Raw genomic sequence first — 24,971 nt, 5'->3', positions numbered from 1 at the left:
CCGCTCAGTCACTGCACGATCACTCAACACGCCAGGAGGGCACAGATCCTCACCAGCTACTGCTGCACGCACTACTGAAAAACCACACATACTTACACACACACGGCTACACTCAACATTTCTATTAACACCTGCCTAACCCAAATCTATTAAAAATTATAATTTGACCTTCAAATCTGTCAACTTGCCTCACATTAAGCTTTAATCCTGACTCTAATTGTGACTCTAAATTCAAGTTTTAACTCTAACAACCTTAACAAATGTAAAGTGTAGGCGACTAATATCTTGATGTATCCAAGATCTTGGTATTACACAAAGTTAAAAAATAATAATAAAAAAGAGGACAGTGATGGTGAATAGTATGTACTACAGAAGCCCTGACAAGTGAAATCTTTTCCCTGCCAGGATCATTTTTTAAGTTCTTTTTTAATCTGTAAAAAAAAATCCCCAAAAGGCAATGAAAAAAATTCTGATGAAAAAAAAAAAAAAAGACTTAGAAAAATGATCCTGGCAAAAAAAAGAAAAAAAAATGTTTTCACTTGTCTCTTGGGGGCTGTTTTAACAGATGAAAAAAAACAGAAAAATGATCCTGGCAAGAAAAAAAAAAAATCACTTGCCTTTCATAGCTTCCATAATTTACCCATATTGCAATGCACAACAGAAATAAAAGAGTAATATACACATCAGCTGCTAAGGACGAAGTTGAAATGGTTTTAGACACATTTTAAAAAATAAAAAATTAAATAAGATTTCACAGGATCACTCAAGAGCTCACATTCACCCCTGCCTTGGCTGAAACAACACGATATGTTTTTCAAGAGTTAGAGCAGTTTGTGCATTTCTGTGACATCTGTGAGAATTTTGCAACCAAATACAGGAAAAAAGAAAAACCATTTTCAGCTTATCCAAACATGTTATAGACATTTGTTTTGTCTGAAACGGTTTGTTTCATCTTGAACTGACAAATCCAGGAAAACAATAATCTACTAAAACAGTCTAGAAAACTGGTTCCAGACCTCTGAAAACCATCCACAAGTCAGACAGTGATTCACGTTGGTATGTTGTTGTGCTCATTAAAGAACATTTGTTTAGATAAATTAGCCACAAATATGGCGACAATCATGGATGATTTTAACACAGCTGTATATGTTGTTGTAAATCAGTGTACAGAAATAAAAATGCTAAGAAATTGCAAATAAATTTGGTGGGAGAGATAATCAAAATACTCCCTCCCCCAATCAGAAATCAACATGAAACAAAATGGCTAATCGTTCTAATTTTTTGGCTGAAATGTGAGAGAAATGTCTGTTTATCAACAGGCACATTGTGTCTCTATACCTGCCACAAAAAACACATTTGATCTTCCTTGACCCAAGGCCTAACCTCCAGCAAATTTCACTGAAATCTGTAAAGTAGTTTTTTTAAACATGCTGCTTACCGACAGATGAACAAGCAAACACATTGGGCTAAATGCATGACCGATCCAAACCGTGTGTAAATCAGAAAGCAGCCTAAAATTACCTCAATCTGTGAAAATATCCTGATGCAGAAACCTTAAATATCAAGTTGGTGTAAGTTCATAGTTCACACACACACATACACACATACACTTTCTCACACACACACACACACACGCACACACACACACACACACACATACACACATACACTTTCTCACACACACACACACACACACACACAATTACTGCTGACATACACAACAATGTTCGGACTCTGACTCACTCTCTTTGACCTGCATCTGGGGGGTTTGCACCTGCAGTCGCCTTTCTCCATTAAAAGCCATGTAACTCTACGACTAAACCTGCAGAGTCAACAGCACCTGATTAATTAACCTCCACATGTTACAGAGCATGTTCTGCACCTGCTGCTGCAAAGCTAACATGTTATCATTAAATGTTGGTGGAAAAGAACCTTTACTGAAGGTACCACTTCTTCATTATTTATAACAAAGACACCGAGTTTCTGAACGAACAAATCGCCGTCGTGTTTCAGTGTAACTGATTACCAGAGTTTCATACACACATTCTTTAAGGGCTAGAAGCACAACATATTTTTCTTTGTTTAAATATCGTTGTTTTGTATTCAGGAATGAAAAAAGTTTCAAGGTTTCTTTTATTGCTTTATTTGCTATAACTACAGCTTCTGTAATAGACTTAGACTTAAACGTTGGCAGATGTAGAGGAACTGGACTTTATATTTCAGTGATTCATTACATTTCCTGTTCAGCTGGACTTTAGTCACATGCAAATCAGGTAAATGTTTGGGGTTCCCAACGGGAAAAAGGGGCCCCTGCTGGCACGTCATACTGGCACATTTTGCATTGACAGCTACACTGCCGCTGGCCCAAAATCGCATTCAGTGGGGCCCCTGACGATGTGTGCTGTGGCTAGCGTCTACCGATAGCCTGCGTGTGAGGTGTTCAGGGAACATCGGTAAATTGTACTATCTAACATAGTCACAGCTTGTTATTATGGTAAAGCTAAGAGCCAAGACGAGTCCTATTCTCAGATTTATTTCTTAAAAGAGCATTCCACCAATTTTACACACTGACATCAGTTTACTGTTCATGGGGAGCTCTGCTCAACCTCTGAGACCCAGCTGTATAATGTCTTCTGTGGCTCTGAAGGAACTTTGTCAAATGTCAAATATAATGTCAGCTTATTAAGTAACAAGAAATTACTTTTTTCTTTATTTGTCATTACACAAATGCCAAAGTAAGTGTGAGGTCCTTTAGATACCATCATCCAGCAGACTGGCAGATTTTTCCACTTTGATTGTGCATATTGGTCACAAAACACAAAGTTGTTATGTATTTATGTTAAAAATATTAATTATTATTGACCAATATATCATCATGAAACTTTTTTAACTCCCACATATTGATATTTTCCTCAAAAACTTGACAAATTTTGTAGAAAGAAGAAAGTCTAAGTTACAGACTGAAGGAAAGTCATGCACATTTAAGAGACAGAGAGTCTTATGAAAGATATTATTCAGTTGCATTATGGGATATGTACGATGATATACTAGGGACTAAAGTCAGAATATGTCAGCCTCTTCTGCTTCGATTTAAACCATTCTTCTTTTAATGCGTCTTTAGTTTACAAACTTTATGCAAGCCAGCGCCCACATTGTTTCCAAGAAGCTGTTATGCCAAGGTTAATAGCTGTCTGAGCTGAAGATGGTTGAATTTCTTTTTTCACAACTTGTTGCCATGGTTCGCTGAGTGACCACAGCAGTCACAGAAACCACGCAGAGAAATAAGGCAGGTAGCAGTTTTACTGATGTCACTGAATGATACCCTTCTTCAGCAGTGAGCAGCAGATTCTCACGTTGGAACGGCTCAACACAAAGAACGGTGTAGTTCGATAAATGACTTAAAGTTCCCATATTTTATACCTTTCCAGTGTTTCATTTGAAGTGTTGATCCATTAGAAAATATATGGTTTTAAGGAGCAAAAACCACCTCAATGTAGTTTTACATCTCCTCGCTCAGGTTTCTCTCTGAAGCTCCAGCAACAACAGATCAGTGAGCTTAGTGTTTTCTAAGTGATCAAATTAAAATATAGGAGATTTCAGGTAAACACTCTGAATAACCAAATCCTTCCAGGTTGGATGGTGGGTCTAGGTGGGCGGGGCTTGGGTCATGGCTGAGAGCGGTGGCTACTTTGTTGTGACATCACAAAGTTACAAAAACCTTATACAATATTGGACCTTTGAATAATTAATCAATAATCAGAATATTGGGTGATTCATTTCCTGGGGATCAACTCATCCATTAACTGGCTAATCATCAAAATATCAATCAACAAAAAGTGTTTCTGATGTTAGGTTTAAAGTGTTAGTTAGCGTACTACCAACTCGCTATATTAATTTTGTCATACAGTGATCAGGTATAGCTGGCAGCTGCAATGGTGGATGTGCGGCTTTGCTCTGAATGGAATTTCATTTGCAGAGCTAGCAGCAGTAAAAATTATATTAAAAAAAAATCCACAGAACACACTGTCAACAGCTGTCACCAAACAACAGTTTTCTACCACAGAAATGTTCCCTATGAAAACTTTATATTCATATTCACTTCTATAACTAGATTTGTGAAAAAGCCTGAGAGGTTTTCATGAAACTAGTCTGTTTACTTTAACAGAGAGGTTCAAGTATTCAAAAGCAACCTAATGAATCACCTGCAACGCTCCAAGATGTTAATCTGAAGCAGTGTAGGGATCAGACAGATTCAGTAAAATAGGAAATTAATGTGAACATTAGATATATGATGGTTGTTGTTATTGGATTTATCTTGGAGTAGCTGTGTTTCTGCACTTACTATATATCCCGGTGCACACACACACGCTCCGGTGGTGCCGTCACAGTCGGCTCCGTTAGCACAGGTGCACAGCTCTCTGCAGCCCTCACCGTAGTAACCTGACGGACATGTCTCGTTGCAGTAAAGCCCCGCCCATCCTGCTGCACAGGTGCACTCTCCCGACAGAGGGTGACAGCTGAGAGAGATTAGTCAGTCAACACAATGGCATTGAGAACAGACACTTGAAGATCTGTATATCCAAAACATATTTATGTATCTATGTCTAAAACATTTTAAAATTGCACAAGAGGTAGAAATTTTTCTGGTTAAGATGTGATAGTTTAATGATGCACTGATCTGATTGAAGCAGTGCCAAAACCGATTAGAGACTGAACTGTACACAGAAAGCTTGACATTGAAGTGCAGAGGCATTAATCCTTTCAACATTTATACATGAAAAAGCTAGAGTGATTCAAACCCAACCTTCTTCTATTCATACGGTGTTCTACAATACAAAAGGATGGAAACATTCTTGCTTGCTTGATCACCAGTTCAGTACCTGAGTGTGTTTGCAGCTTTGCAGGGACAGTATTTATCACAGATGAGTCCATACAGGCCACTGGGACAGAAGCGGTCTTGGCAGCTGGGGCCCTTAAAGCCCTCATTGCATAGGCAGGCCCCATTGATGTGGTAGCACTTGGCCCCGTTCTGGCAGTCACACTTGTGGGCACACTGCGGCCCGTAAGTGCCGACTGGGCATTCATCCTGGCACCTGCGTTCGTGTAAAACAATAACAAAGGGGCCGTGAGAAGAGGTGAAAATCTTGTAGAAAATGTTTATCACAATGTGAATGAGTCTGGTCAGCAGCTCAGTGAATAAGGTTATCTCTTAGAAAGGCACCGACAGAGCATTAAAGGCACAGTGATGTTGCACACCCAACCTCCCCTCTGAAATCTCTGAATTTTTTACCTGCTAGACTCAGAGATAGTTATTATCTAACAATTTTCAGATCCTAACATGACAATGACTTCCATTAAATTCCAGTTATTGAAAAAAAATCTAATTTCAAAGATAACATATCAAGAAGGAAGGAAGGAAGGACCGGATCCTTGTAGATGTGTTTCTACATTTTTTGGGGGCGAAGATTCAGCTCATACAAAAAATAAACCTGGCTGTATGAAGCCTGGTTGGTTTTCCATGTTTCTCCTTTAGATCATATCCATAAATGTTGGACCCCTGGAGCTCTGTAGGTGTGTCGCAAATGTAAATAATAGACTGTATTTAGACCTGTGTTTAGGAAACTAAACTATACTACACGATGCAGTACATTGCGAATAAGGCACAAAAACAGGTCTGTGAGCCAATTAGAAGAGAGGAGGATCTGAGCCTCTCTTCTGATTGGCTGACTGTTTTCTAACTAACGAAAATATTTCAGGTAAACACTCAGAGAAATCAAATCCTGCAAGTCTGGATGGTGGGTCTGGGTGGGCTTGGCTTGGGGCATGGCTGAGAGCGGTGACTACTTTGTTATGACATCACAAAGTTACAGAAGTCCTGACAGCTCGTTTTAAGGCTCAGTTTCTGAATACAGGCCATGAGCATTTCTCTGTGAACTGTGTGAACTGAGCGCTTTGATACTTTCACAGTATTAATATAGATCCTAGACCTGCTTTATAATCAAAATACATGGAAATCTCATCTAATACAATATGGGACCTTTGAAAGTTAATATCAGGTTTGGAGCAGAAGTTTGTGGTAAAATGAAAAGTATGAAAATAAACAATGTAATGATGATCAACATGCTGAAATGAAAGTGACAGTTTGACACTGGTAATGCAGAGGACAGATTCTAATGATGCTTCTGTTTTCCATTAGTGATGATCAGATGATGAAGGCAAATCAGGCAGAGTGGTAAATACTCCGGTTAATTAAACTAAACTGGTTAATCCTCAGATGTTCAGGGAAGTCAGTCAGTGCGGGAATAATAGAGACACACCTGGATCTACACAGTACTACACAAAATCTGGACACCAACACACCAGAGACAAAACCCACAGATCACAAGATTCATTCAAAAAATTAAAGAACTTAAAAAACAGTGGAAATATGCATCATAGGAAAAACAAAAAACATCCCAAATATGATCAAAACTAGGATAAGACTTAAAACCATGTACTGTATGCTCACATATACAAGTGTGAATGTAGAAATACTCAAACTAATGTTAAGTGAAAACTTGTTTTTGGTTGTTTAAAACAGGTTTCACATTCACCACTGCCTGCATTATCCTTTAAGCTCACATTTACAAATCAAAGAATGATGTATGATGCTTGTACTACTATCGAACTATAAAAGCTGAGTGATATTATCCCACACTTGCAGAGGGCACTCTGTTTTCCTCACAGACGACATGTGCTCTACCATCACATACACTCACACCATTATAAGGTCAACAGGCTACACATTATGCTGAGACCCTGAGTGGTGCTCAAGGTTAAATCTTACAAAGTGGCTATATGGATTATAATGAGCATGACTGAACAGTCAGAAATGAATTGAATAGGAAATTGTTTAAGTTGAGTTAAAGTTAAGCTGACATCCCTGCATCATTCTCAACACGTCCACAACTTGAAACCATTAAGAAATAGACAAATCACTCAATTAAAATGGCCCAGCCAGGACTTATGTTTAGTGTCACGTTTAAATCATGGAGACTTCCTCAGGACTCTTATCTCAGCTAATTCCATTAGAACGTGGACGGGGCAGAAGAGAACTCAATCTCGGAATTATTCCATGTAGGCTAATTCACCTGTCTGGGGCCTAAATGAATGGAGGTAATTTGGCTCAATTGAGAATAACGATGGAGAGGGAGAAACAGAGAGATGGGCAGAGTGGAAGGAGGAGAGACAGAGAGAGAAAGAGGGGGACCAAGCTGACCAGGGGCAGGTGGGGGTGGAGAAGGTCTTTTTCAACCAAGAGACAGTGTCTGAGGTGATGGAGGTAATGAAGTAAAAAACTATTTCAAATGGCTCTTGGTTAAAATCTTTCACTTTAGGTGACGGTGGTACAGATTAAAAAAAAAAAAAAGAGAGAGAAAAGAGTATATTTGCAACCCATGAGCATTAGTATGAGGTAGAGTAGGAGGGAAGAACATTAACATTTAACACTGAACGTTTAGTGTCTGTAATTTGTACACACATATACAGAATATGTCACATGTCACAATCTATTTCTAATTTTGAGAACACACACAGTGATAATATACAAAACATTTTAAAGGATAAATGTCTTGATGTCAACTGGGATTTACTTAGAAATTAGGTCCAGTATTTACTCTCCTTTTAGCTCTGCTTTGGTCACCACGACCTGACTCTTTAGATGCTAAATGCTCCAGGTTTTCACCAGCGAGTTGAGTTGCTAGCTTTGTCTTTCTGCTGTTTGGTGATCAGACGTACACCACCAGGAGAGGCAAACTGGGCAAATGTTTGGGGGCTTCTCATATTGGCACTTTTTCCAATGACAACACCCTTAAACCTCCTATAAAGACACTACACAGAGCACTGCTGCTGCCCCCAAAAACCCATGGAGCACCTAATGATGTGTGCTATAGCTAGTGTCTATGACTGCCTATACTTGAGGCATTTAGGGGGCATCTGTAAATTGTGCTGTCTACCGATAGTCTGCACGTGAGGCGTTTAGGGGACATCTGCCAGCAGTTATTACTAATTAAGTCATCTAAATGTAAATAAGCAGTCAAGCCTGGTCCTATCATCTGCAGCATTTTATACAAAAACCATTTATACTACTAATTTGTTCAGAAAACATGTTCGCATTGACAAGTGGTAGTGTAGTGCCTCATTGTTTCTATTAGTTTCCTGGTTTCCTGACTCTATTTACTGTTTATTAAGTATTTTACTGTGTTCTTATAGTTATCTTTCTCCTCACGAGGGCAATATATATAAATATATATATAAATATTGCAATATATGATATCATCGCGATATTTGATATTACACTTGATATCTGATATTATACTTTTCATACTTTACCTCTCTCCAATGTAGCCAGCTGTGCACTGGCACTGACCGCTGATGTGGTCACACAACCCTCCGTTACGACACGTGCACTCCTGTGAGCAGTTAATGCCGAATGATCCAAACGGACACGGCTGTGCACATACTGGCCCCTAAGGAGAAAGATTACATCATGTTAACATGCACATTAAACATACGACTACTAAGTTTAAGAAAATGCTATGTGTAAGACGGAGTCATGTTAATATCAGTTAATGAATTCAATAAAAGTTCAAAGAGTTATTTGTCACAGTAAGACAGCAGTGATGTCAATAGTGTCAGAAAACTTCTCAGGTTGTAGACCCTAATCTTAGAAACAATAACCCTTCATTTTAAGTAGAAAAAACAAAAATCATCACTATCTATTAGGAGTTTTCAGGGTATTGTGAGTTAATTTACAATAACAATAGCCCACTACATTAACTATCAGCCAGTCATTGTGTTTGTTTCTACAGTAACAACTGCAATCACATTATTTCCTTTGCTCGTATTATGTTCGATAGCTGTATTATTCATTGTGAGTCTGAGCAGGTGCAGCAGGATGACTAAATAGCTCCTAACCATATAAAAGTTTCATAAGTGCTGGTTTCAAATAAATTCGGTGTCCCCTGATTAAATTAAATGCCATTAAGGAGACTTTTGTAGCCTCGCAAAAAAAATAAACTTCACGGAAGAAACACTAAAAACTAAACTTTCTTCCATTGAAAAATTGTCACATCAAATGTCTGTGTAAATTTTCATCCTCAGCCCCAAGTACAAATATGGTACACTCTATTAGCGGGCTCTCCAACAGAAATGCATATTAGCTGGTTTCGTTGTGAATGCGGTGCAGGTCGTACCACCCAGCCGGCGGGACAGGAGCACTCTCCGGTGACATGATGGCACGTTCCTCCATTCTGACAGGGACAGTGCTGTTCACACAGGGAGCCATGTTTACCTGGAGGACACGGCTCCTCACAGCTGGACAGAAGAAGCAGGTGTTTAGGTTGAGATATGAGGTTTGATAGTGAATCATCTAATCACTGACTCTCCTGTACTGTACAAGTCAACATACAAAGTCAAGATGAAGAAACAATACATATCTCCACTTACTTCTGCTTATTAACAAAACTCACAGTTATGAAATAATGTTTGGAAACAGTAAAATAATCGTGTTTATACATTTAACATTACAGTTTTTCTCCACTGTTCTGATGCATTTGTGCCAACTATACTTGTACAACTGCAAAATGCAATGTTGCAGTGATCTCAGCTCTGACGCCATTCACCTAACCTTTAATCATTTCTGGTTCACTGCACACATGTGCAAGGTTTGCAGAACATTTAACACAAGTGCAGACACTGAGTGGTGACTTTGTTCCTAATAAAGAGAAATCTGTTTCTGTTGTATTGGCTCAATTGTAGTGTTAAAATAAGACTTTTGACTTCATATAGACCTGGTGTATACGGAGCAAAGAGAGTAGTAAAAGCAGCTGTGTTGTTGTGTGTAAATTAAAGGTGGGAAAATCTATGGAGAGACAAAAGTTGTCCGTCTTTATCTTGGGGTCATTTGTGATAACGTAAGTGTTTCCTCTTCTCCAATGAAAGTGATTTTTTTTCAGTGGTCAAAATACAAGTACAAGGAAGATTGGAAGACATCACTTACATTTTAAAAAAATCTGACCCTAGTTCATGTAATAAATGACAGGTGGGTGAGCGTATGCATATCGCAAACCGGCGTGCATCCAAGTCTCAGCTCCACACACGCCCCGACTCTTTGCTCATTTTTGTATTAGCCAGGAGTTAGGCGGAGTCTGGCACTTCCAAGGTGGCTATGGCGAATTGAATTATTGAATGAATTATTACAGTAAGCTGTTGCAATATACATTCCTCTTTGCCTAACTTAAAGTAAACCTAAAGTTCAGCTTTAATTTTGTAGATCACTGTCAATACTGTAATAATCAAAAGCCCATCAGCACATTTATGGAGAATTTGAAGGGAGCTTTCTGAAAACACCTCAGAGGGACAGACCGTCAGAAGGCAAAACAGCCAAAAAACAGCTACTCACAAGGCCCCGGTGTATCCGGGTGCACAAAGGCACTCTCCAGTCTGATGATGACAGGTGGCGCCGTTGAGGCACTGGCACTCCAACAGGCAGTCCTTGCCATAGAAGTTGGGGTCACAGGGCTCCTCACAGCGCCAGCCCTGGTAGCCGTCAGTACAGACACAGGCTCCGGTGATCGGGTTACATTTGGCCCCGTTCCGGCACTGGCAGCGGTTAGTGCAGTGGGGACCCCAGAAATCGCTCTCGCAGCCTGGGCAGAGAGGAAAGTGTGTAAGTTAACACGTGATTTAAAATCGTGTAATCATCGAATATCTGCATGAGTCATGAGGTCTGAGACTGAGGAGGATTCATGGATGTCTGAAAATGAAGTAATCCATGTGAGAGTGTTAACGTTTAACACAGAGGAGGAAAGTGGGGTGAAGTGAGGTCAGGTGAGATAAGAGGAGGAGAAAAGAGAAGAGAAGAGTACAGGACCCATATTAATCAAACTTCTAAGAATTACACTAACTAAAGCTCTGACAGCTAAAGAATAAAAAAGTTATTCGCTGAAAGTGAGAAACAAGACACATCTATCAAGTGACCCACTCTGCACAGAGCAAAGTGGAGGAGTAACAGTTTAGAGCAGCTCTAAAGTGATCACATGATTTCTCAGGGACAAGGAACAGTATATTTAAAAAAAAATCTTTAAATTTTACTCGGTGAGTGATTTTTAATTTTGAAAAAATGTTGTACAATCTAATGCATCTACAACATATTAATAAGGGATTGAGAAAATAGGTTTTAATTATAGTAAAGTGGCTTAAATTGGGAAAAAAAAGGTAATCAAACTGTAGCAGGAAATAAATGCTGCTTCTGCTTATCAGAGAAAAACCTATAAGGAGAATTTATCACCACATTTACAAGTGCAGACGGTGAAGATGCTTAAACAGTGATTGCAAACAAAATGAGTGCCAGCTTTACTCTTTACTGCACCTCTGATAAATGTCCAACAACCAAACAAATGTTCAAAATTATCTGTATTCGGATTACACCTTCATTAAATAGTTTTTCCTGCCATTGATACTTTGTCACATATATACTCCGTCTATAAGTTTAGCTGCCAATAAAATAATATCAATAATAAATCATGATTTCTATAGGAACCCTGGTTTTCCATCTTTTTGCATGATTTTGTTTAAAAGCTAGAAGTTGTGTATATAATGGAACAGGAGGCTCAGATCAATGTAAAATTGGTCTGAAGTGTCTATGATGAAAAATTGGAAAGTTATTGACAAAAAACAGGCCTTAACAGCTCGTGGGTCCTGGAGAACAATTTAAAAAATGAGACTGTGCATGTTGAAGGATGGAAAATACAGTTGGTTTAAAATAAGAAAGAAAGCTATTGTCAGATATCTGAAAAGATTTGTATGCACTTTTGAAACGGTCAGTTCTCATCCACTGAAAATACATTAGCATTACATAATATATTGAGATGTCCAGGGGTGTTTGTATCTGTCTAAGAGAGAAGAAGAGGAACTCTATTTGGCTTTTAAGGGAATAGTGATCTTGTACTTGGACTGTTGCTGTCAAAAGAAACCCAGGAGTGATCCTAAACTCTGGTTTGCCTCTCCTCACTCTGAAGACACCAACAAGATATCAACATCCAGAGAAACAGATGAGACAATTCAACACAGTCCAGTACACACAAATTCAATCTAAGGTAAGTATTGGTCTCAGTCTTCATGAATACTGACAGAAATAATTTTAGAGCAGTTTAACCTGCCTTGAGGCACCTTGAAGACTTCCCTGGGGTAGTAACTCTGCATATTGTCAGCTCTGAATGTCAGTGATGGGTGACAGGCTGAGGGATGTAAGCAGTGTTTCCTGACATCAGTAAACTCTACACAGCATTGTGATGTTTACCAGTCCAGCTGGTCTGTGATCTCTTCATACCAAGACATAGCTAAGAGCAGGGAAGCCAAGTTTAGTTATAAAGTGATTTTAAAACTATAAACCCACACAGACCAAAGATACACAGCAAAGTACAGAAATAGATTTAGGGGGAGTTTTTTAAGTTTCAGATCATCTGATGCTTTGCGTAGAGTAATCCACAGTATTGGTGCAGCTGTGGCAAAAATCCTGTCACTGATGTTACACTGCCAGTGCAAAAAAATTCAATAAAACACCCTCCACTTCACTAATTACTTCATAAAAAAAATAATTAGTTGCCTCACTTGTTCCATACATTTTTAGCAGAATATTTCAGACAAGGATTGAAATAAAATAAAAACTGCATCTACCTTGCTGGTTTCTTCTAATGTGCTCTACTCTACTGTGCTCTATTACTTTACTTTCAACATGACTTGAAGGTAGAATAAGACAAGATAAATCTTTAGTTTTAGTATTTTAACCATGTTTCACCAAGTGGTTTAAAACTTTTGCCCTCACATTTCAATTTGTCACTTCCTGATCTCAGTAAATGCCAATGTCTGGCATTGTAGGCAAGTGGACACAATCTGCTGAATTTAAAGTGGAGATGAAAGGGACTTCTGCGGAATAACCTATTTCATAATGTAAGATGATTATTCTGGTGTATTGACATAAAACTGTTGCTTATGTACTTTCATCTTGGCTAAAATGAACCACTGAGGTTTAGCTTTGCTCAAAGTTATGTCAAGGTGACCTCACCACACAGCTGGTTACTTAAGTCTGTAGGGGCTACATTCATCATCATTATCCCTACTCTAAAGGCATCAGTATGCTCCAACAGAAGATTGTCTGATAAGGTGCACTGTTATCCCCATATAACAATAACAGCTATGATGTCTACCCCTTCTCTATGAAGACCAGTGACGACATCTACAATAGCTATAAACACTTTTGCCTTCCAACGAAACATGTACAAACTAGTTCATTTCAAGTATAACCTCGCCTTCATGGCATTAAACTGCAGTAAAACTCTGTCGGACCAGAGTGCGACTTGTACAATGACAATCAGGGGGGGTCAACTTTTTCACCAGGGCGAAAGGGAACCCAGCTCATCGCCGGTGCATGCTTTAGTGAACTGCAATGTTACAATCCTTACAGTATCTTGCTTGTTTAACTAAAACTGTCAAATAAATGTAGTAGAGTAGAAAGTACCATGTTTCCCTCTGAAATGTAGCATAAAGTTTAAAGTAGCATAAAATGGAAATACTGGAGTTTAGTAAAAGTACCTCAAAATTTTACCTATACTTAGAGTAAATGCACTTACTTACTTTCCAATACAGCTAATACAATTATTTAGCCTCCAGTACTGTGAGAGTGAAAACAAAGAGGGTGCCTCTTGAAAGGCTACTGTTGAATAGGTAAAGACTAACCAAACCAAAACAGCCAAACAAGACTATTAAAATGAAATAATACACTCTATATTGATGTCAAAACGTATCTCTGGAACAATTAATCTTCCATTGTCTCACTGCTCATGACCGAGTGCCAGTGTAACCCTAAAATCAGATAACACATGACATTTTATATTGGTAATGAAATGACAAGCTAACACTGGAAACGAAGGGACGCGCTATCAGCTAACTAACATTAGCTAGCTAAACTGTCCTTAAGGCAAAAATTTGTAACTAGCTGACATTAGCGTCCATCCGTAGATACTTGACATGATCTATTTTTAAAAAAATGACAAGGTAAGAAAGTAAAGTGTATTAATCAAGCCAGATACTTAGCTACTGCAACTTACATTTACCAACAACGTCTCGATTTGCTTTTGCGACGCACAGGTGCAAAGGGGGTCAGCCCTATGTTCCCACATTTCTTAAAACTTTTTTTTCACAGAAATTTTTGAAAATTAGGGTTAGGGTCAGGGCTGGGGCTCTGGGAACATAGACACGCTCCCGTGCAAAGACGCTAGCTACTGATGGGAGTAAGGCAGGTACACAAGACATTCAGCAGCTAACATCAAGTTAAAGAAATGGTATGGTCCACTTTAGGGAAGTCTGAAATCGTAGTGCAAGATTCTTCCAGACATGAACATGAAAAATATGTTGTAATATTTGCAATTAAAGGTAAGCAGGATAAATAAATGTTTCAACCCCCCTGAACTGTTGTTTCTACCTCTTTTGGGGTCTTAATCAGGGGGTCAGACTCCCACTCCCCCCAAAAAATGTTTCAATAACTGAATTAAAACAAAAAGCATCAGTATGCTTCAAACAAAGTGCTTCTAAAATCACTGTTCTAACAGTGGCATTGGGGGGTCTGCATCTAACAATTTTTGCAACTTTCCAAAGCAGTTGATGCAACAGTCACACCCACTTTACACAGAGATTGGCCAAGTGTGCAGAGGTAATACAATTAAGCAGGATTTTGGCTCTTGCAAGCTCTCTCTTTATCCATCTTTCAACTACTTCCTGAACGACTGGATGCCGGAGAGGAAAGAATGTCCATAGTTATCCCCATTTCTTTGATTCATCATGTTGAGACTACAAAAAGATGGAGAGGAGTTCCTGGAGAAGGACTGGGGAGTCAGTTGGATGTGGCCAAGAAGAGGATATGATGATGGCCTTTTACCCCACCTTTGAGTGCAGCCATCTGCCTTTAGACATTGTCAGATGACTTTTGTACAAACTAGTACACAAAGTCCTTAAGTCAGGGTGCTCCTGACCATGATGCTCAGAAGTGCATTAACACTCAAATATTGCTCCTCATTTATCCTGATAAGACATGATAATAGAATAAAACACCACAAATATCAGCCTGCAGTAGGGAGGTGCGGCGTGATGGATGCAGGAACTCGTGCGGTTTCCTCCATACAGTACCACAGTCATCCCATCAGGCTGAAACAGCAGAAAATTCAGCATTTAGCATTTTAATTCTCTAGGCCACTGCATCCAGTGTTTTGCTGAATAAAGTGGAACTAGCATGGGACAATGGATTGTGGGTTGTTATTTGTTCTTTATTCCAAAGGAGTCTTATTTACAAAAATCGAATCTGCACATTACAACAGTTATTTTACAAAGACAGTTATTTTCAGCCTCTTTAGTCTCTTGTGACCAAATGGATAGAATGTTTTTTAATCATTTCTTTAACCCGTCTAACTTCCTTTATATACACTGATGAAAGTGGAAGAAATTTTCAGGACCTGTATTCATAAAATATATCACAGGTCTGTAAATTGATAACTTCCTGGTATTGATCAGAACCTGATGAAATTTGATGAAAACAAGTTTAAAAGATGGAACATTTTATTGTATATTACATCATCTCAGATAACATAAATCAAAGCACTATTTTTCTGATATATGCTCACAGGGGGAACTGCAATCCACCAGAAAGGAAGTGAGGTATTCAGAGCCTGAATGGCCTTAAATTAAAAGAAGCTAGGATTAATCTTCTGGTTGTATCCCTCTGCCAATCTGTCAAGTTGCAGTTTACATCCACTCATATAATCTCATTTATTCAGTGAAGAATTAGAGGGAATTTATTTAAAGGTATTTTTTGAGTTGTGATAGAGGGATATATACTATAAATAAAATTGACTTGACTTTGTTCAGCTTCACTGTTCTGCTGTATGTTTATTGCTGCATTAGTGTGTAAATTCATTGAGGTAAATGAAGAAACAGATTTAAACTGTAGCCATGACATTAGACAATGCTTCAAACAGAAGCTACACGTTCAACCCAGCAACACAGAAGATCTGTACAATCACCACAGTTTCAAGGTGGGTTTCCAGGATTGGTGTCATCAGTTCATTGTATTTGCACTCTGGGTGTTCCTGAGATATCGTGTTCACAAGAATGGGACTACCTGAAAACATCATGCCTCCGACCCCAGCTGGGAAATGGCGGTGAAACAGGGCGAAGCTGTTCAGACATGAGGAGCTTTCCTGCCCAAATGTGGGTGGTAGTCTCACAGATATTATTGTGTTAAATGTTTCATCAGTACTGTGGTGGACAGAGCTATGAGAAGACAAAGCATAAATCAGACTTGCACTCCCTCCCTCTCAATCTTTCTCTAATTTACTCTCTTCCTCTCTCTCAGTTCCTCCTGACTCTCTCTATCTCTCTCCACATCCTGGTTCTCTCTCAAAGAAGGGAGTTCTCTTTATTACTCTTAACTAGTGAGCCAGCATAGTCAAATCCTTTATCCTCTCACAGCCTCAATTATTCAGCAGCAAAGAGTCCAAATCAAGTGACTAATGACTTTGATCAAGAGTAGCTCACTGGCACTAAGCAGAACTTTCTGCACTAAATTAAGAGCTGCATAATATACTTTGGCAGGGGCTAACTCTTTAAGGAATATTTCTAGGTTTGTCTATGGTGTAGTCACTCTTTGCTAATAATAAAATCTGAGCTTGTGCAAGAGGTTCGGCTCTTTTCTCCCTCTCATGTCTAAGAGAGAAACCTAGATAACATTCTTAACCTAGCACTTTGTGTCTGTGGCGGTCTCTCCAATCAAAGCTCTTGCAGAGGTTTTTTCTTTTAATGCGGTGAAATCGGTTTTCAATTAAAGAAATAGTTCCAAATTTTGGTAAATACACCTATAAGAAGACTGATACTACTCTTGCATCTGTCGGTTAAGTTACATCTTGTTTCTTTAATTTGTACACAAATACAAAATGTAAAAGCCTCTAACTGTTACTTTTACATTTCTGTTTGCATTTTTTCAAGCTAAGCTAAGCTAATTGGCTGCTGGTAGTAATTCCATGGTGGTATCAATCTATTTGATGCAATTTGATTATTATTTCATTAGTTAATGTGGTTGAGATAAATAGAAATCAGGATATAAAGGGTTAATATTCTATAATATGATAATACAAGCCACCAGATTTGCCATCTACCACCAGACCCATCCCGGGAATCATCGGTGGGATTTCAGGGTGAGCATTATACCGGCCCACCCTCAGCCTCATGAGCACAGACACAATACAGCTGGCCTGAATGTTTATCAAATGGTGATCAATGATTATTGGTTTGATATGAAGTAAAATCAAACTTTTATGGCATATTGTGGCATATTATCAGAAAGGTACGCAATGGCATGCTGCCAGACCTTAGAATGAGTTGAAGACAACATCAATATCCTTCTTGAAGGTCACAGGGGAAAAGCATCCAGACCAGACCGAGATCAGGTTCCAGGGAGCCCTTTGTCAGGAATGGGCTGAGAATGTCTGAACAGCCTGCATGTGGTATTTTTTAACACAGTTACAGAGGCATTCAGAGGGGCAAAAACACACACATAATGAATAAATGATAAAACTTCATCCTTCATGCTATTTTACTTTCACAGTATGGATCTTTCAAGCTCTGTTTGGTGTGCAGGTTATAAATGAGCTCCAGTCTGGCTCGGGAGGATGAGTTTAACTATGAGCAAACAACAGAGGCTGAGAGAAATACCTGTCACTCAGTTAACATTAGGTGGTGGAGAAAGATGTAATGGGAAAACCTATACTGGTCTGTTTTTGTTGGATGTATAAGTAGAAAACTGTTTGCTAACAGCAATGCTGGGAGTTTGTGTTTGACAATCTGCCGCCAAGCTTGTGTTTGTGGGTACATTTTGTTGTTAAACAGTGTATTTTGATATTATCTTATAAATTTTCATTTTCTAAACCAAAGTGTGATAGCTCAAAATGTTGATCTTAAATAACAGAAAACGTAAAGGTTTTAAATTGAATCCTCAAAAATCAAATGAAAAGAGGGCTTCATCTTAAAGTTACCATTTTGCATCCACAGAGGTAGAAAATAGACTTCTGCCTTTTAGTCATTGACTTTAAAAATGAAATAAGCACACAGAAGATATTTTGTAGTTTGAACGACTCTTTTCCATGACTGGAAAAAAAACTTTTACTCAGACTATACTTTAAGAAGGTTTGATACAGTTGGCTGAAAAAAAGAAATAAATCTGGAGGCTTTTGTAAATTTTCAAAGTAAAACATTTACAAAGATGATAAAACCTGTTTGAAACCTTGAGCCAGCTTGGCAGATTCAATGGGTATTTTGTTACAATAACATTTCCCTTTGAAAACTGAAGTAAAAAGGAATTTCATGTCCCTGTCACTGGATTATTTTACTGCATTTCTGAAGACAAGCTTACTCTGTTTCCACAACAGAGTAATCAAGAGTATTCCCATGGTTGATTTATATTATAGCCATATCATAGTACAGAGAGAAGGTGCAGGAGTGGCAGTTGGTTGACCTTCAAATGGCTGTTTACTCATTGTTTTTAATGGTTTTTATAGAAAGAGCTCAATAAATTACAACCTATACGTTAACTAAAAGTACAAGCAGATAGAGAAGCAATTAGAAAGCTTCCAAGTCCATTACTGCCTTTACGCTTCACACTCACATACTGAACATACTGAAATATTGATGTTTAAAAGTTGCTTTTTTTAATGCAGCAGCTAATTGGAAGAGTCACAGACAACCCTCCTACACACAAGGACAAGAATTTCTACCATTATGTACAGCAAAGAAAACTTGACTTTCAATTTTCTAAGTCTCTAACATTGGAGGGTATTCAGGAAACATCTACAAAGACAACAAAGAGAACGCGACAGATAATAATTTTCTTTTTTAAATAAAATGTATGAAATGTCTAATTGACTCCAGCAGGATGAACTCCAGACGAAGCACAGACTTTAAAGCTGAGAGAACACTAAAATCACCCCTGTTGCAGAGGCTAAAAGACTAAGATGAGTCAAAACACAAAATATACGAGAAAACTTCAACTACATGACTAATATCTACTTTAGTCTTTCTAATGGTATGGCTTAAGCTAAAATTTGCCAGCCGTATCAGCACTACTAATGTACATTAGGGGCTGATACTGAGTCAAGGTGTAATGTGGTGGTCTTTTTATTTTTCTTTCCAGTAACAACTCCCGTAAAAGAGATGTTCAGTCCTCGACTGTAGGAGGTCACAGGAGCAGTCAGAGCTCTAAGAGCAAGTTCCATCTCCGGCCCCGGTTAAGTACACTACAAGGTCTACAAGCAGTGCCCAAGGCTGCTAGTGCAACTCTGGAAGATGAGGTGATGTGATGGAGAGTAAAAGTCACTCTTCAGTGGAGGGTGACTGGATAAAGAAAGAAGAGGATTCAAGCCTCATTGAGCAGTTTCGTATAGTCTCACTGCTCAGTGATGAAGGGATGATCTTTGAGATTATGGGAAATCACGAGTTCTTCTTGAAGAATGGATACATAGACATCTCAGTACAAAAAGGGGGAAGTCTCAAAACCCCGCTGATCCGGGAGGCAAAGGGAAAGCAGAGCAGACCTTGCAGCACTCTGGCTAGACCTAACCAATGCCTATGGATCCACGTCACAAACTCATTGAAACAGCACTGACAAGACACCATGGCCGGGCATTGGCTGGAGAAGGGTATAATCACTGGCTGCAAAATCTCAGTATAACTCTTAGGCCACGAACATGATAGTCAAGACAACATCCATCCCTGGGTGCAGGAAAGATCTCTGTAAAGAGTGGTCGAAGTTGGGTGCAGGCCATTAAAAGGACTGCAGTGCAGAAGAGCCACCAAGAACATTCTGGAGGCTGCTGAAAAGGCAAAGACGCTTATAAATTACTACTTTATTCTATAGTTAATGGAAATCTTTCCCAATTTTTGAATGTTGCTATTTTATGTGTGAACCCATTTTTGTAACTCTTCAAAACCAACAACAAAAAAGGAGAAAATTTCAAGAGGCAGACCCCCTGTTAAGGCTTCCTACAGTGAGCCGGCAAAAAAACACAGTGTGAACTGAAACTAAAATCAATTAAATAAAAAAACAATACTGAAACTGAAACATTCTCTTTAGTAAAAATTGTAGTTAAAGACAGAAATAGCTAATACATTTTTTTAGTAGTTAGTAGTGATGAACCAACTTGGTTTATGATGGCCATAAAGATTTCTTCATAGTTTAGTTGAAGCCAGTTGAGCCACTGGTGATTTTAAGTAGAAAGATCTGGACATGTGGTGAGACTCACTTTCACATTTAGCCATATGTTTGCAAAAATATAATTAAATGTCAAATCATATTATTCCCTGCACACATGGTGGGAGACTGGGGGAGGAAATAGAAAGTCACACAGGCCTACTTTCTACCAGGTTCTTGTTATGTGCAATGTTGCACAGAAAAGCACTTTGAGGTAACAAAGTCATGATGTGATTTAAACACCTGCTGCTATTACCTTCCTGTCATATCGGTGGAACAGGTTTACAGAACTGATCTGAACTGTAAGTTTACATGCACACAAGAACTGACAATCGACAACACAATTTTTACAGACATTGTAGCAACCTGTCACCTGTAAATGTGTGTAAATATGCAGCAGGTCTATGATCAGATTTTTCCTGCAATAATGGATTACAGTGGTTTTTTTTAGCAATACAAGAAGCTATTTCCTGATAACTTTTCTTTTTGTGTGTGTGTGTGTGCGTATGTCTTTCCCTTCATCATGCTAGTCTGCTATCACAGTGATATTTTCCCTGTCGGAAGTCTTTCTCCTGCACTTGCTCACATGTAAAAAGCTGAAAGAAACTGTTTATTAATTTACATTACAGTTACTGATTTTTCTGGCCTCTCTGTTAGCTCTGTTTCTGGTCTCCACCAGCTCCTAAGGTTTATATCTGGCTGCTAAATGCTCCACTATGTTCACCAGCTGCTATCTAACTGTGTCTGTCTGCTGTTTGCTGCTGTGTACGTAGTGGATAGTGGATTTCTACAGCCGTTTCTCTGAAATCAGCAGCCTGCTGCATCCAACGCTATGAGAGTGAACCACACCAGTTAAGTTGTGTCTAAACAGATAAATACTACAGCTGAAACTCACCATAAAGCTGTGTAAAGCTGCAGGGAGGTGCAGATTCAGCTCACAATTCTCTACAGGTTAATCACTACTGGAGACACCTCTCACATTGTCACACTAATCACATACATTGTTATTATAGAAATATTGATGATGGCCGCTTAAAAAAATCCTATTACTGCAACTTGCTAGTGCTATTGTTGTATAGTTCTATTAAGTGCACCTGCTTTATTTACATTAACTTATTCAAGAGGAACTGCTGCTGGTATATTGCTACAACTCACACTGGCAGGTCTTTTTCCATTCAGCATAATAAGGTTATGATACATAATGTGCTAAGCACAGTATAAGAGCTATATCTTGTGAGAAAATTAACTTTTTCAACATTATTAGAGTTTGACGTTCGTGATGTGATTAGGCACGAATATGAAAGTTTAATGTAGGTCCTATTTTACAATTGTGTTTAAAAGCATTATATTGTATTGAATAATCCTGTGAAGTGCTTTAGGTAATGTGTGCACACACACTGTGCATGGCTGATTGATGTCGGTGTAAAATTGTTCGCGGCACATACTTAAAATGCTGTTCTTTCTTGTCTCTCTAGCTGTTCATTAAAAAAAAAAAAAACCTTAAGGGTTTCACTGTAACACTTTTTCATGACACAAGCAAAACTTATGCAAATGTAATAATCATTCATTAGTCATTATCAGGTGGAAACCAGTTGGTTGAGTTGTTTTGTGCATTTTAGGCTGTATTCATGTGAATGTGCAGAGATGTGTTTTTCCCAAACTTCAGGAAATTCTACTGAGTGTGGTTCTTACTAGAAACCGGCTTCACATTTAGATCCCAACATACTGTACATGCATACCAGTACTAAACAGCAGAGATTTCCATGTCTTTTTTTAATTTTAAAGCAGGTCTAGGTTTATATTAATACTTTAAATGGATCAAAGCCTGTATTCAGAAACTGAGCCTTAAAACAAGCCGTTAGGATTTCTGCAACTTTGTGATGTCACAACAAAACAGTCAGCATCAATCAGAAGAGAGCCTGATTGGCTCACCGACCTGTTGTTACTAGGGCTCCAGAGAGAACCTGAGAGAAGAGATTTGAAACTACATTGAGATGGTTTTTGGTTCTTAAAACCACAAATATACCTTCTTATGGATATAAACACTTTAAAATATGGGACCTTTAACCTCTCGAATAAATAAAAATCTGAGAACTAATCTTCTGTTTCTAATCAGTGTGAGAAAAATACAACACCTCTCCAGCATTAAATTAATACTGAAAATATCTCTTTCCACTCTTATTCTAACCAAATGACATCTGCATGGTGAGTGTTTTTCATTAATCAAACCTGCTTGAGTACACAAGTCAAAACAGTCACGGGGTGGGCCACAATGTTGGAGTGATTAACTGCATGAAATTAAAAAAAAAAAAAAAAAAACACAGGATAAGGGCAGAAAAACACATCCACAGTCGAATTAACTGACTTTTTGTGGCTCTCGACAGTTTTATTTTTTAGATGACTGTATCAGAATTATGGGTTGTGGACGAGTAAAAACACAACACACAGAACATTGATTGTTGATTTCCAAAGGCCCATTTCACACAAAAGTTTGGCTCATTATTTATTTATTTGCACATTTGTTTATTTGGGGGAACCAAATTAAATCTGAATCACACAGGTGTTCTTACCTGATAAACAGAGAAGAAATATCACTGTGATTTTAAATTAACGATCCAGGCCAAGAAAGACACTGCAACAAGACCAAACTACTCATCTTGCAAACTAAGATTTAGGCAGCAAAGTCTGTGACAAAATGACTTAGTCACATGATGAGAAAATGCATTGTTCCCCCATTAAAAACAAGCTCCCAGTGAGAGGGTGATGGACGAGCAGCCTGATTGGACAGGAACGAAGGGGAATACCCTGCCAATAAGCGCGGCAGAGGGATACTGCTGAGTGGCCGAAAACACAGCAGTACTCCCACTGCCACTGGGCCGAGTGTTGATCTATGGAGCAGCAACCGCAATCATTTGTCTTGGTTCTGCCCCGCTGATCACGTTCTGGGTGTGTGGGGGCTGGACTCTGAGCTACAGTGTTTTATTTAGTTTATTAGTGAACACCTGCATAAATAGGAGCAAATGTTGGGGGTAGGGCGGTGTGGGACGAGGACAGAGGGTGGCATGGATGCAAAAGTCTTTGGAGGGCGTATATGTTCGCTCACTGCCGCCCTCTAAGAAGACCAGATTTATTAATGGTTGAGCGCAGCAATAGGTCAATAAAATGTCAGAAAATCATATAAAATATCTGTATGTAAAATATCTTGTTTTGGACAAACATTCGAGAACACGAAGACGTTCAGTTTACAATTATAGGAGACTAAGAAACCAGCAAATAATCATATCTGCGAAGCTGGAACTGGTGTTTTTCTTGTTTTTGTTTTTTTTAGCATTTGTTTACAACATTATTTCAACAATTATTCAGCTAATTGTTTCAGCTCTAAAGAAGGTTTATATGTTCTAACTAATGGCTTTATTTGTGGGTAATAAATGATTTAATAATGCTTTATAGATCAGTTATAAATCATTCATTAGAGCGCTTTGGCCAGCCAGTTTGTGAGAACTCTCTCTGGACCTAGAACTATGTTAGCATTGTACTTTTAGACAACTCTTCATCATTAGAACGATCTCTCTGATGGACCACATATCTTACTACCCGGTCTCCTAGAAATAACATTTCCATACAACTAAATGCTTTCAACAGTTTAAAGGAACTGTAATTGTTGCCAGGGTTCACATCCATTCACAAAGTCCTGCTCGAGGTCAGGTTTAGGCTTCACGGACAGATGATATTTTAACTTAGTAAAAAAAGAAAGAAGAGATCGTGGTCAAAAGACCATGATCTTTACCTTAAATTGGTTGCGTATATGAAAATGATCATGTTGCTTAAAACAGATATTGTAGGAAAATCTAATTAAATACATTGTAAGATGAACATTTTCTGACTTTGCAGAGAAGCCCATTAAAAACAGTTCCTCATTATGTTGGTTCAACATGTATTTGCTGATAATTTTGTAGCATATAAACCTCATTTCCAGGAGACTGAAAAAGGGGCCACAGAAAAAAACTTATAATTTATAACTGCAGACTTATTAGAAAGTAAGAAACCTAGTATTTACTAACTTATTTTCAACATTTACAACTACATCAATATTATCATCAAATAAAAACACAACCATGTGTATGTGGATTATTTGAATGGGCTGTAACTGAGATGAATATGATAATATGATTTTATGTACATCTTCATGTATTTCAACTGTGTGGAATAAATAATAAGTTCAAAAAAAAAAAACACAACCATGTAATTACACAAGTTGGTAACGCTTTCGAGTACACTGTTAAGAAGGTTTCTTTGTTCAAGTTCAACACAGTGGGAATTTCCTAACTGTATAAAATGAATAAACCTCACAACCTGGAGACCCAAAAGTTATTTGTATAAAATATTAATTATAGACCATAAATAAAACTATCATGGCATCTAATTTGTCTAAGCTATTCATCAGTTAAAAGAAAAACAACACAAACACAAATCTACATCCAAACACATCCCCCAGAACACACACATTTGCTTTAAAACCCACACACATCACATGATATGCAACACTAAGTTATATGCCATGTCATGCCTGTAGTCAGGCTTTCGTAGTTCCTGCTTCATGCGTAACTGCAGACAGAGAAACGGCCCCGTATCCTCTGAACTG

The 24,971-nt window shown here is 38.4% G+C and overlaps 1 protein-coding gene across 2 annotated transcripts in view; it reads right to left on the bottom strand.

The window, feature by feature from the left end:
• The window catches only part of LOC130166909 (multiple epidermal growth factor-like domains protein 11), a 131,649-nt gene that overhangs the window by 34,900 nt on the left and 71,778 nt on the right, over positions 1-24,971 (bottom strand). For both annotated transcript variants that reach the window (XM_056372758.1, XM_056372766.1), the window contains exons 7-11: positions 10,442-10,688; positions 9,234-9,354; positions 8,371-8,507; positions 4,881-5,093; positions 4,343-4,517 (exon numbers count right to left, since the gene is read on the bottom strand). In XM_056372758.1, coding sequence (XP_056228733.1) covers positions 4,343-4,517; positions 4,881-5,093; positions 8,371-8,507; positions 9,234-9,354; positions 10,442-10,688 — 893 coding nt within the window. The remainder of the gene's footprint in view (positions 1-4,342; positions 4,518-4,880; positions 5,094-8,370; positions 8,508-9,233; positions 9,355-10,441; positions 10,689-24,971) is intronic.

Source organism: Seriola aureovittata, chromosome 1, assembly GCF_021018895.1.
Source record: "Seriola aureovittata isolate HTS-2021-v1 ecotype China chromosome 1, ASM2101889v1, whole genome shotgun sequence".
Lineage (NCBI taxonomy): Eukaryota > Metazoa > Chordata > Actinopteri > Carangiformes > Carangidae > Seriola > Seriola aureovittata.
Note: the sequence above shows the minus strand (reverse complement) of the source record. Positions and strands in the feature narration are given on the sequence as shown.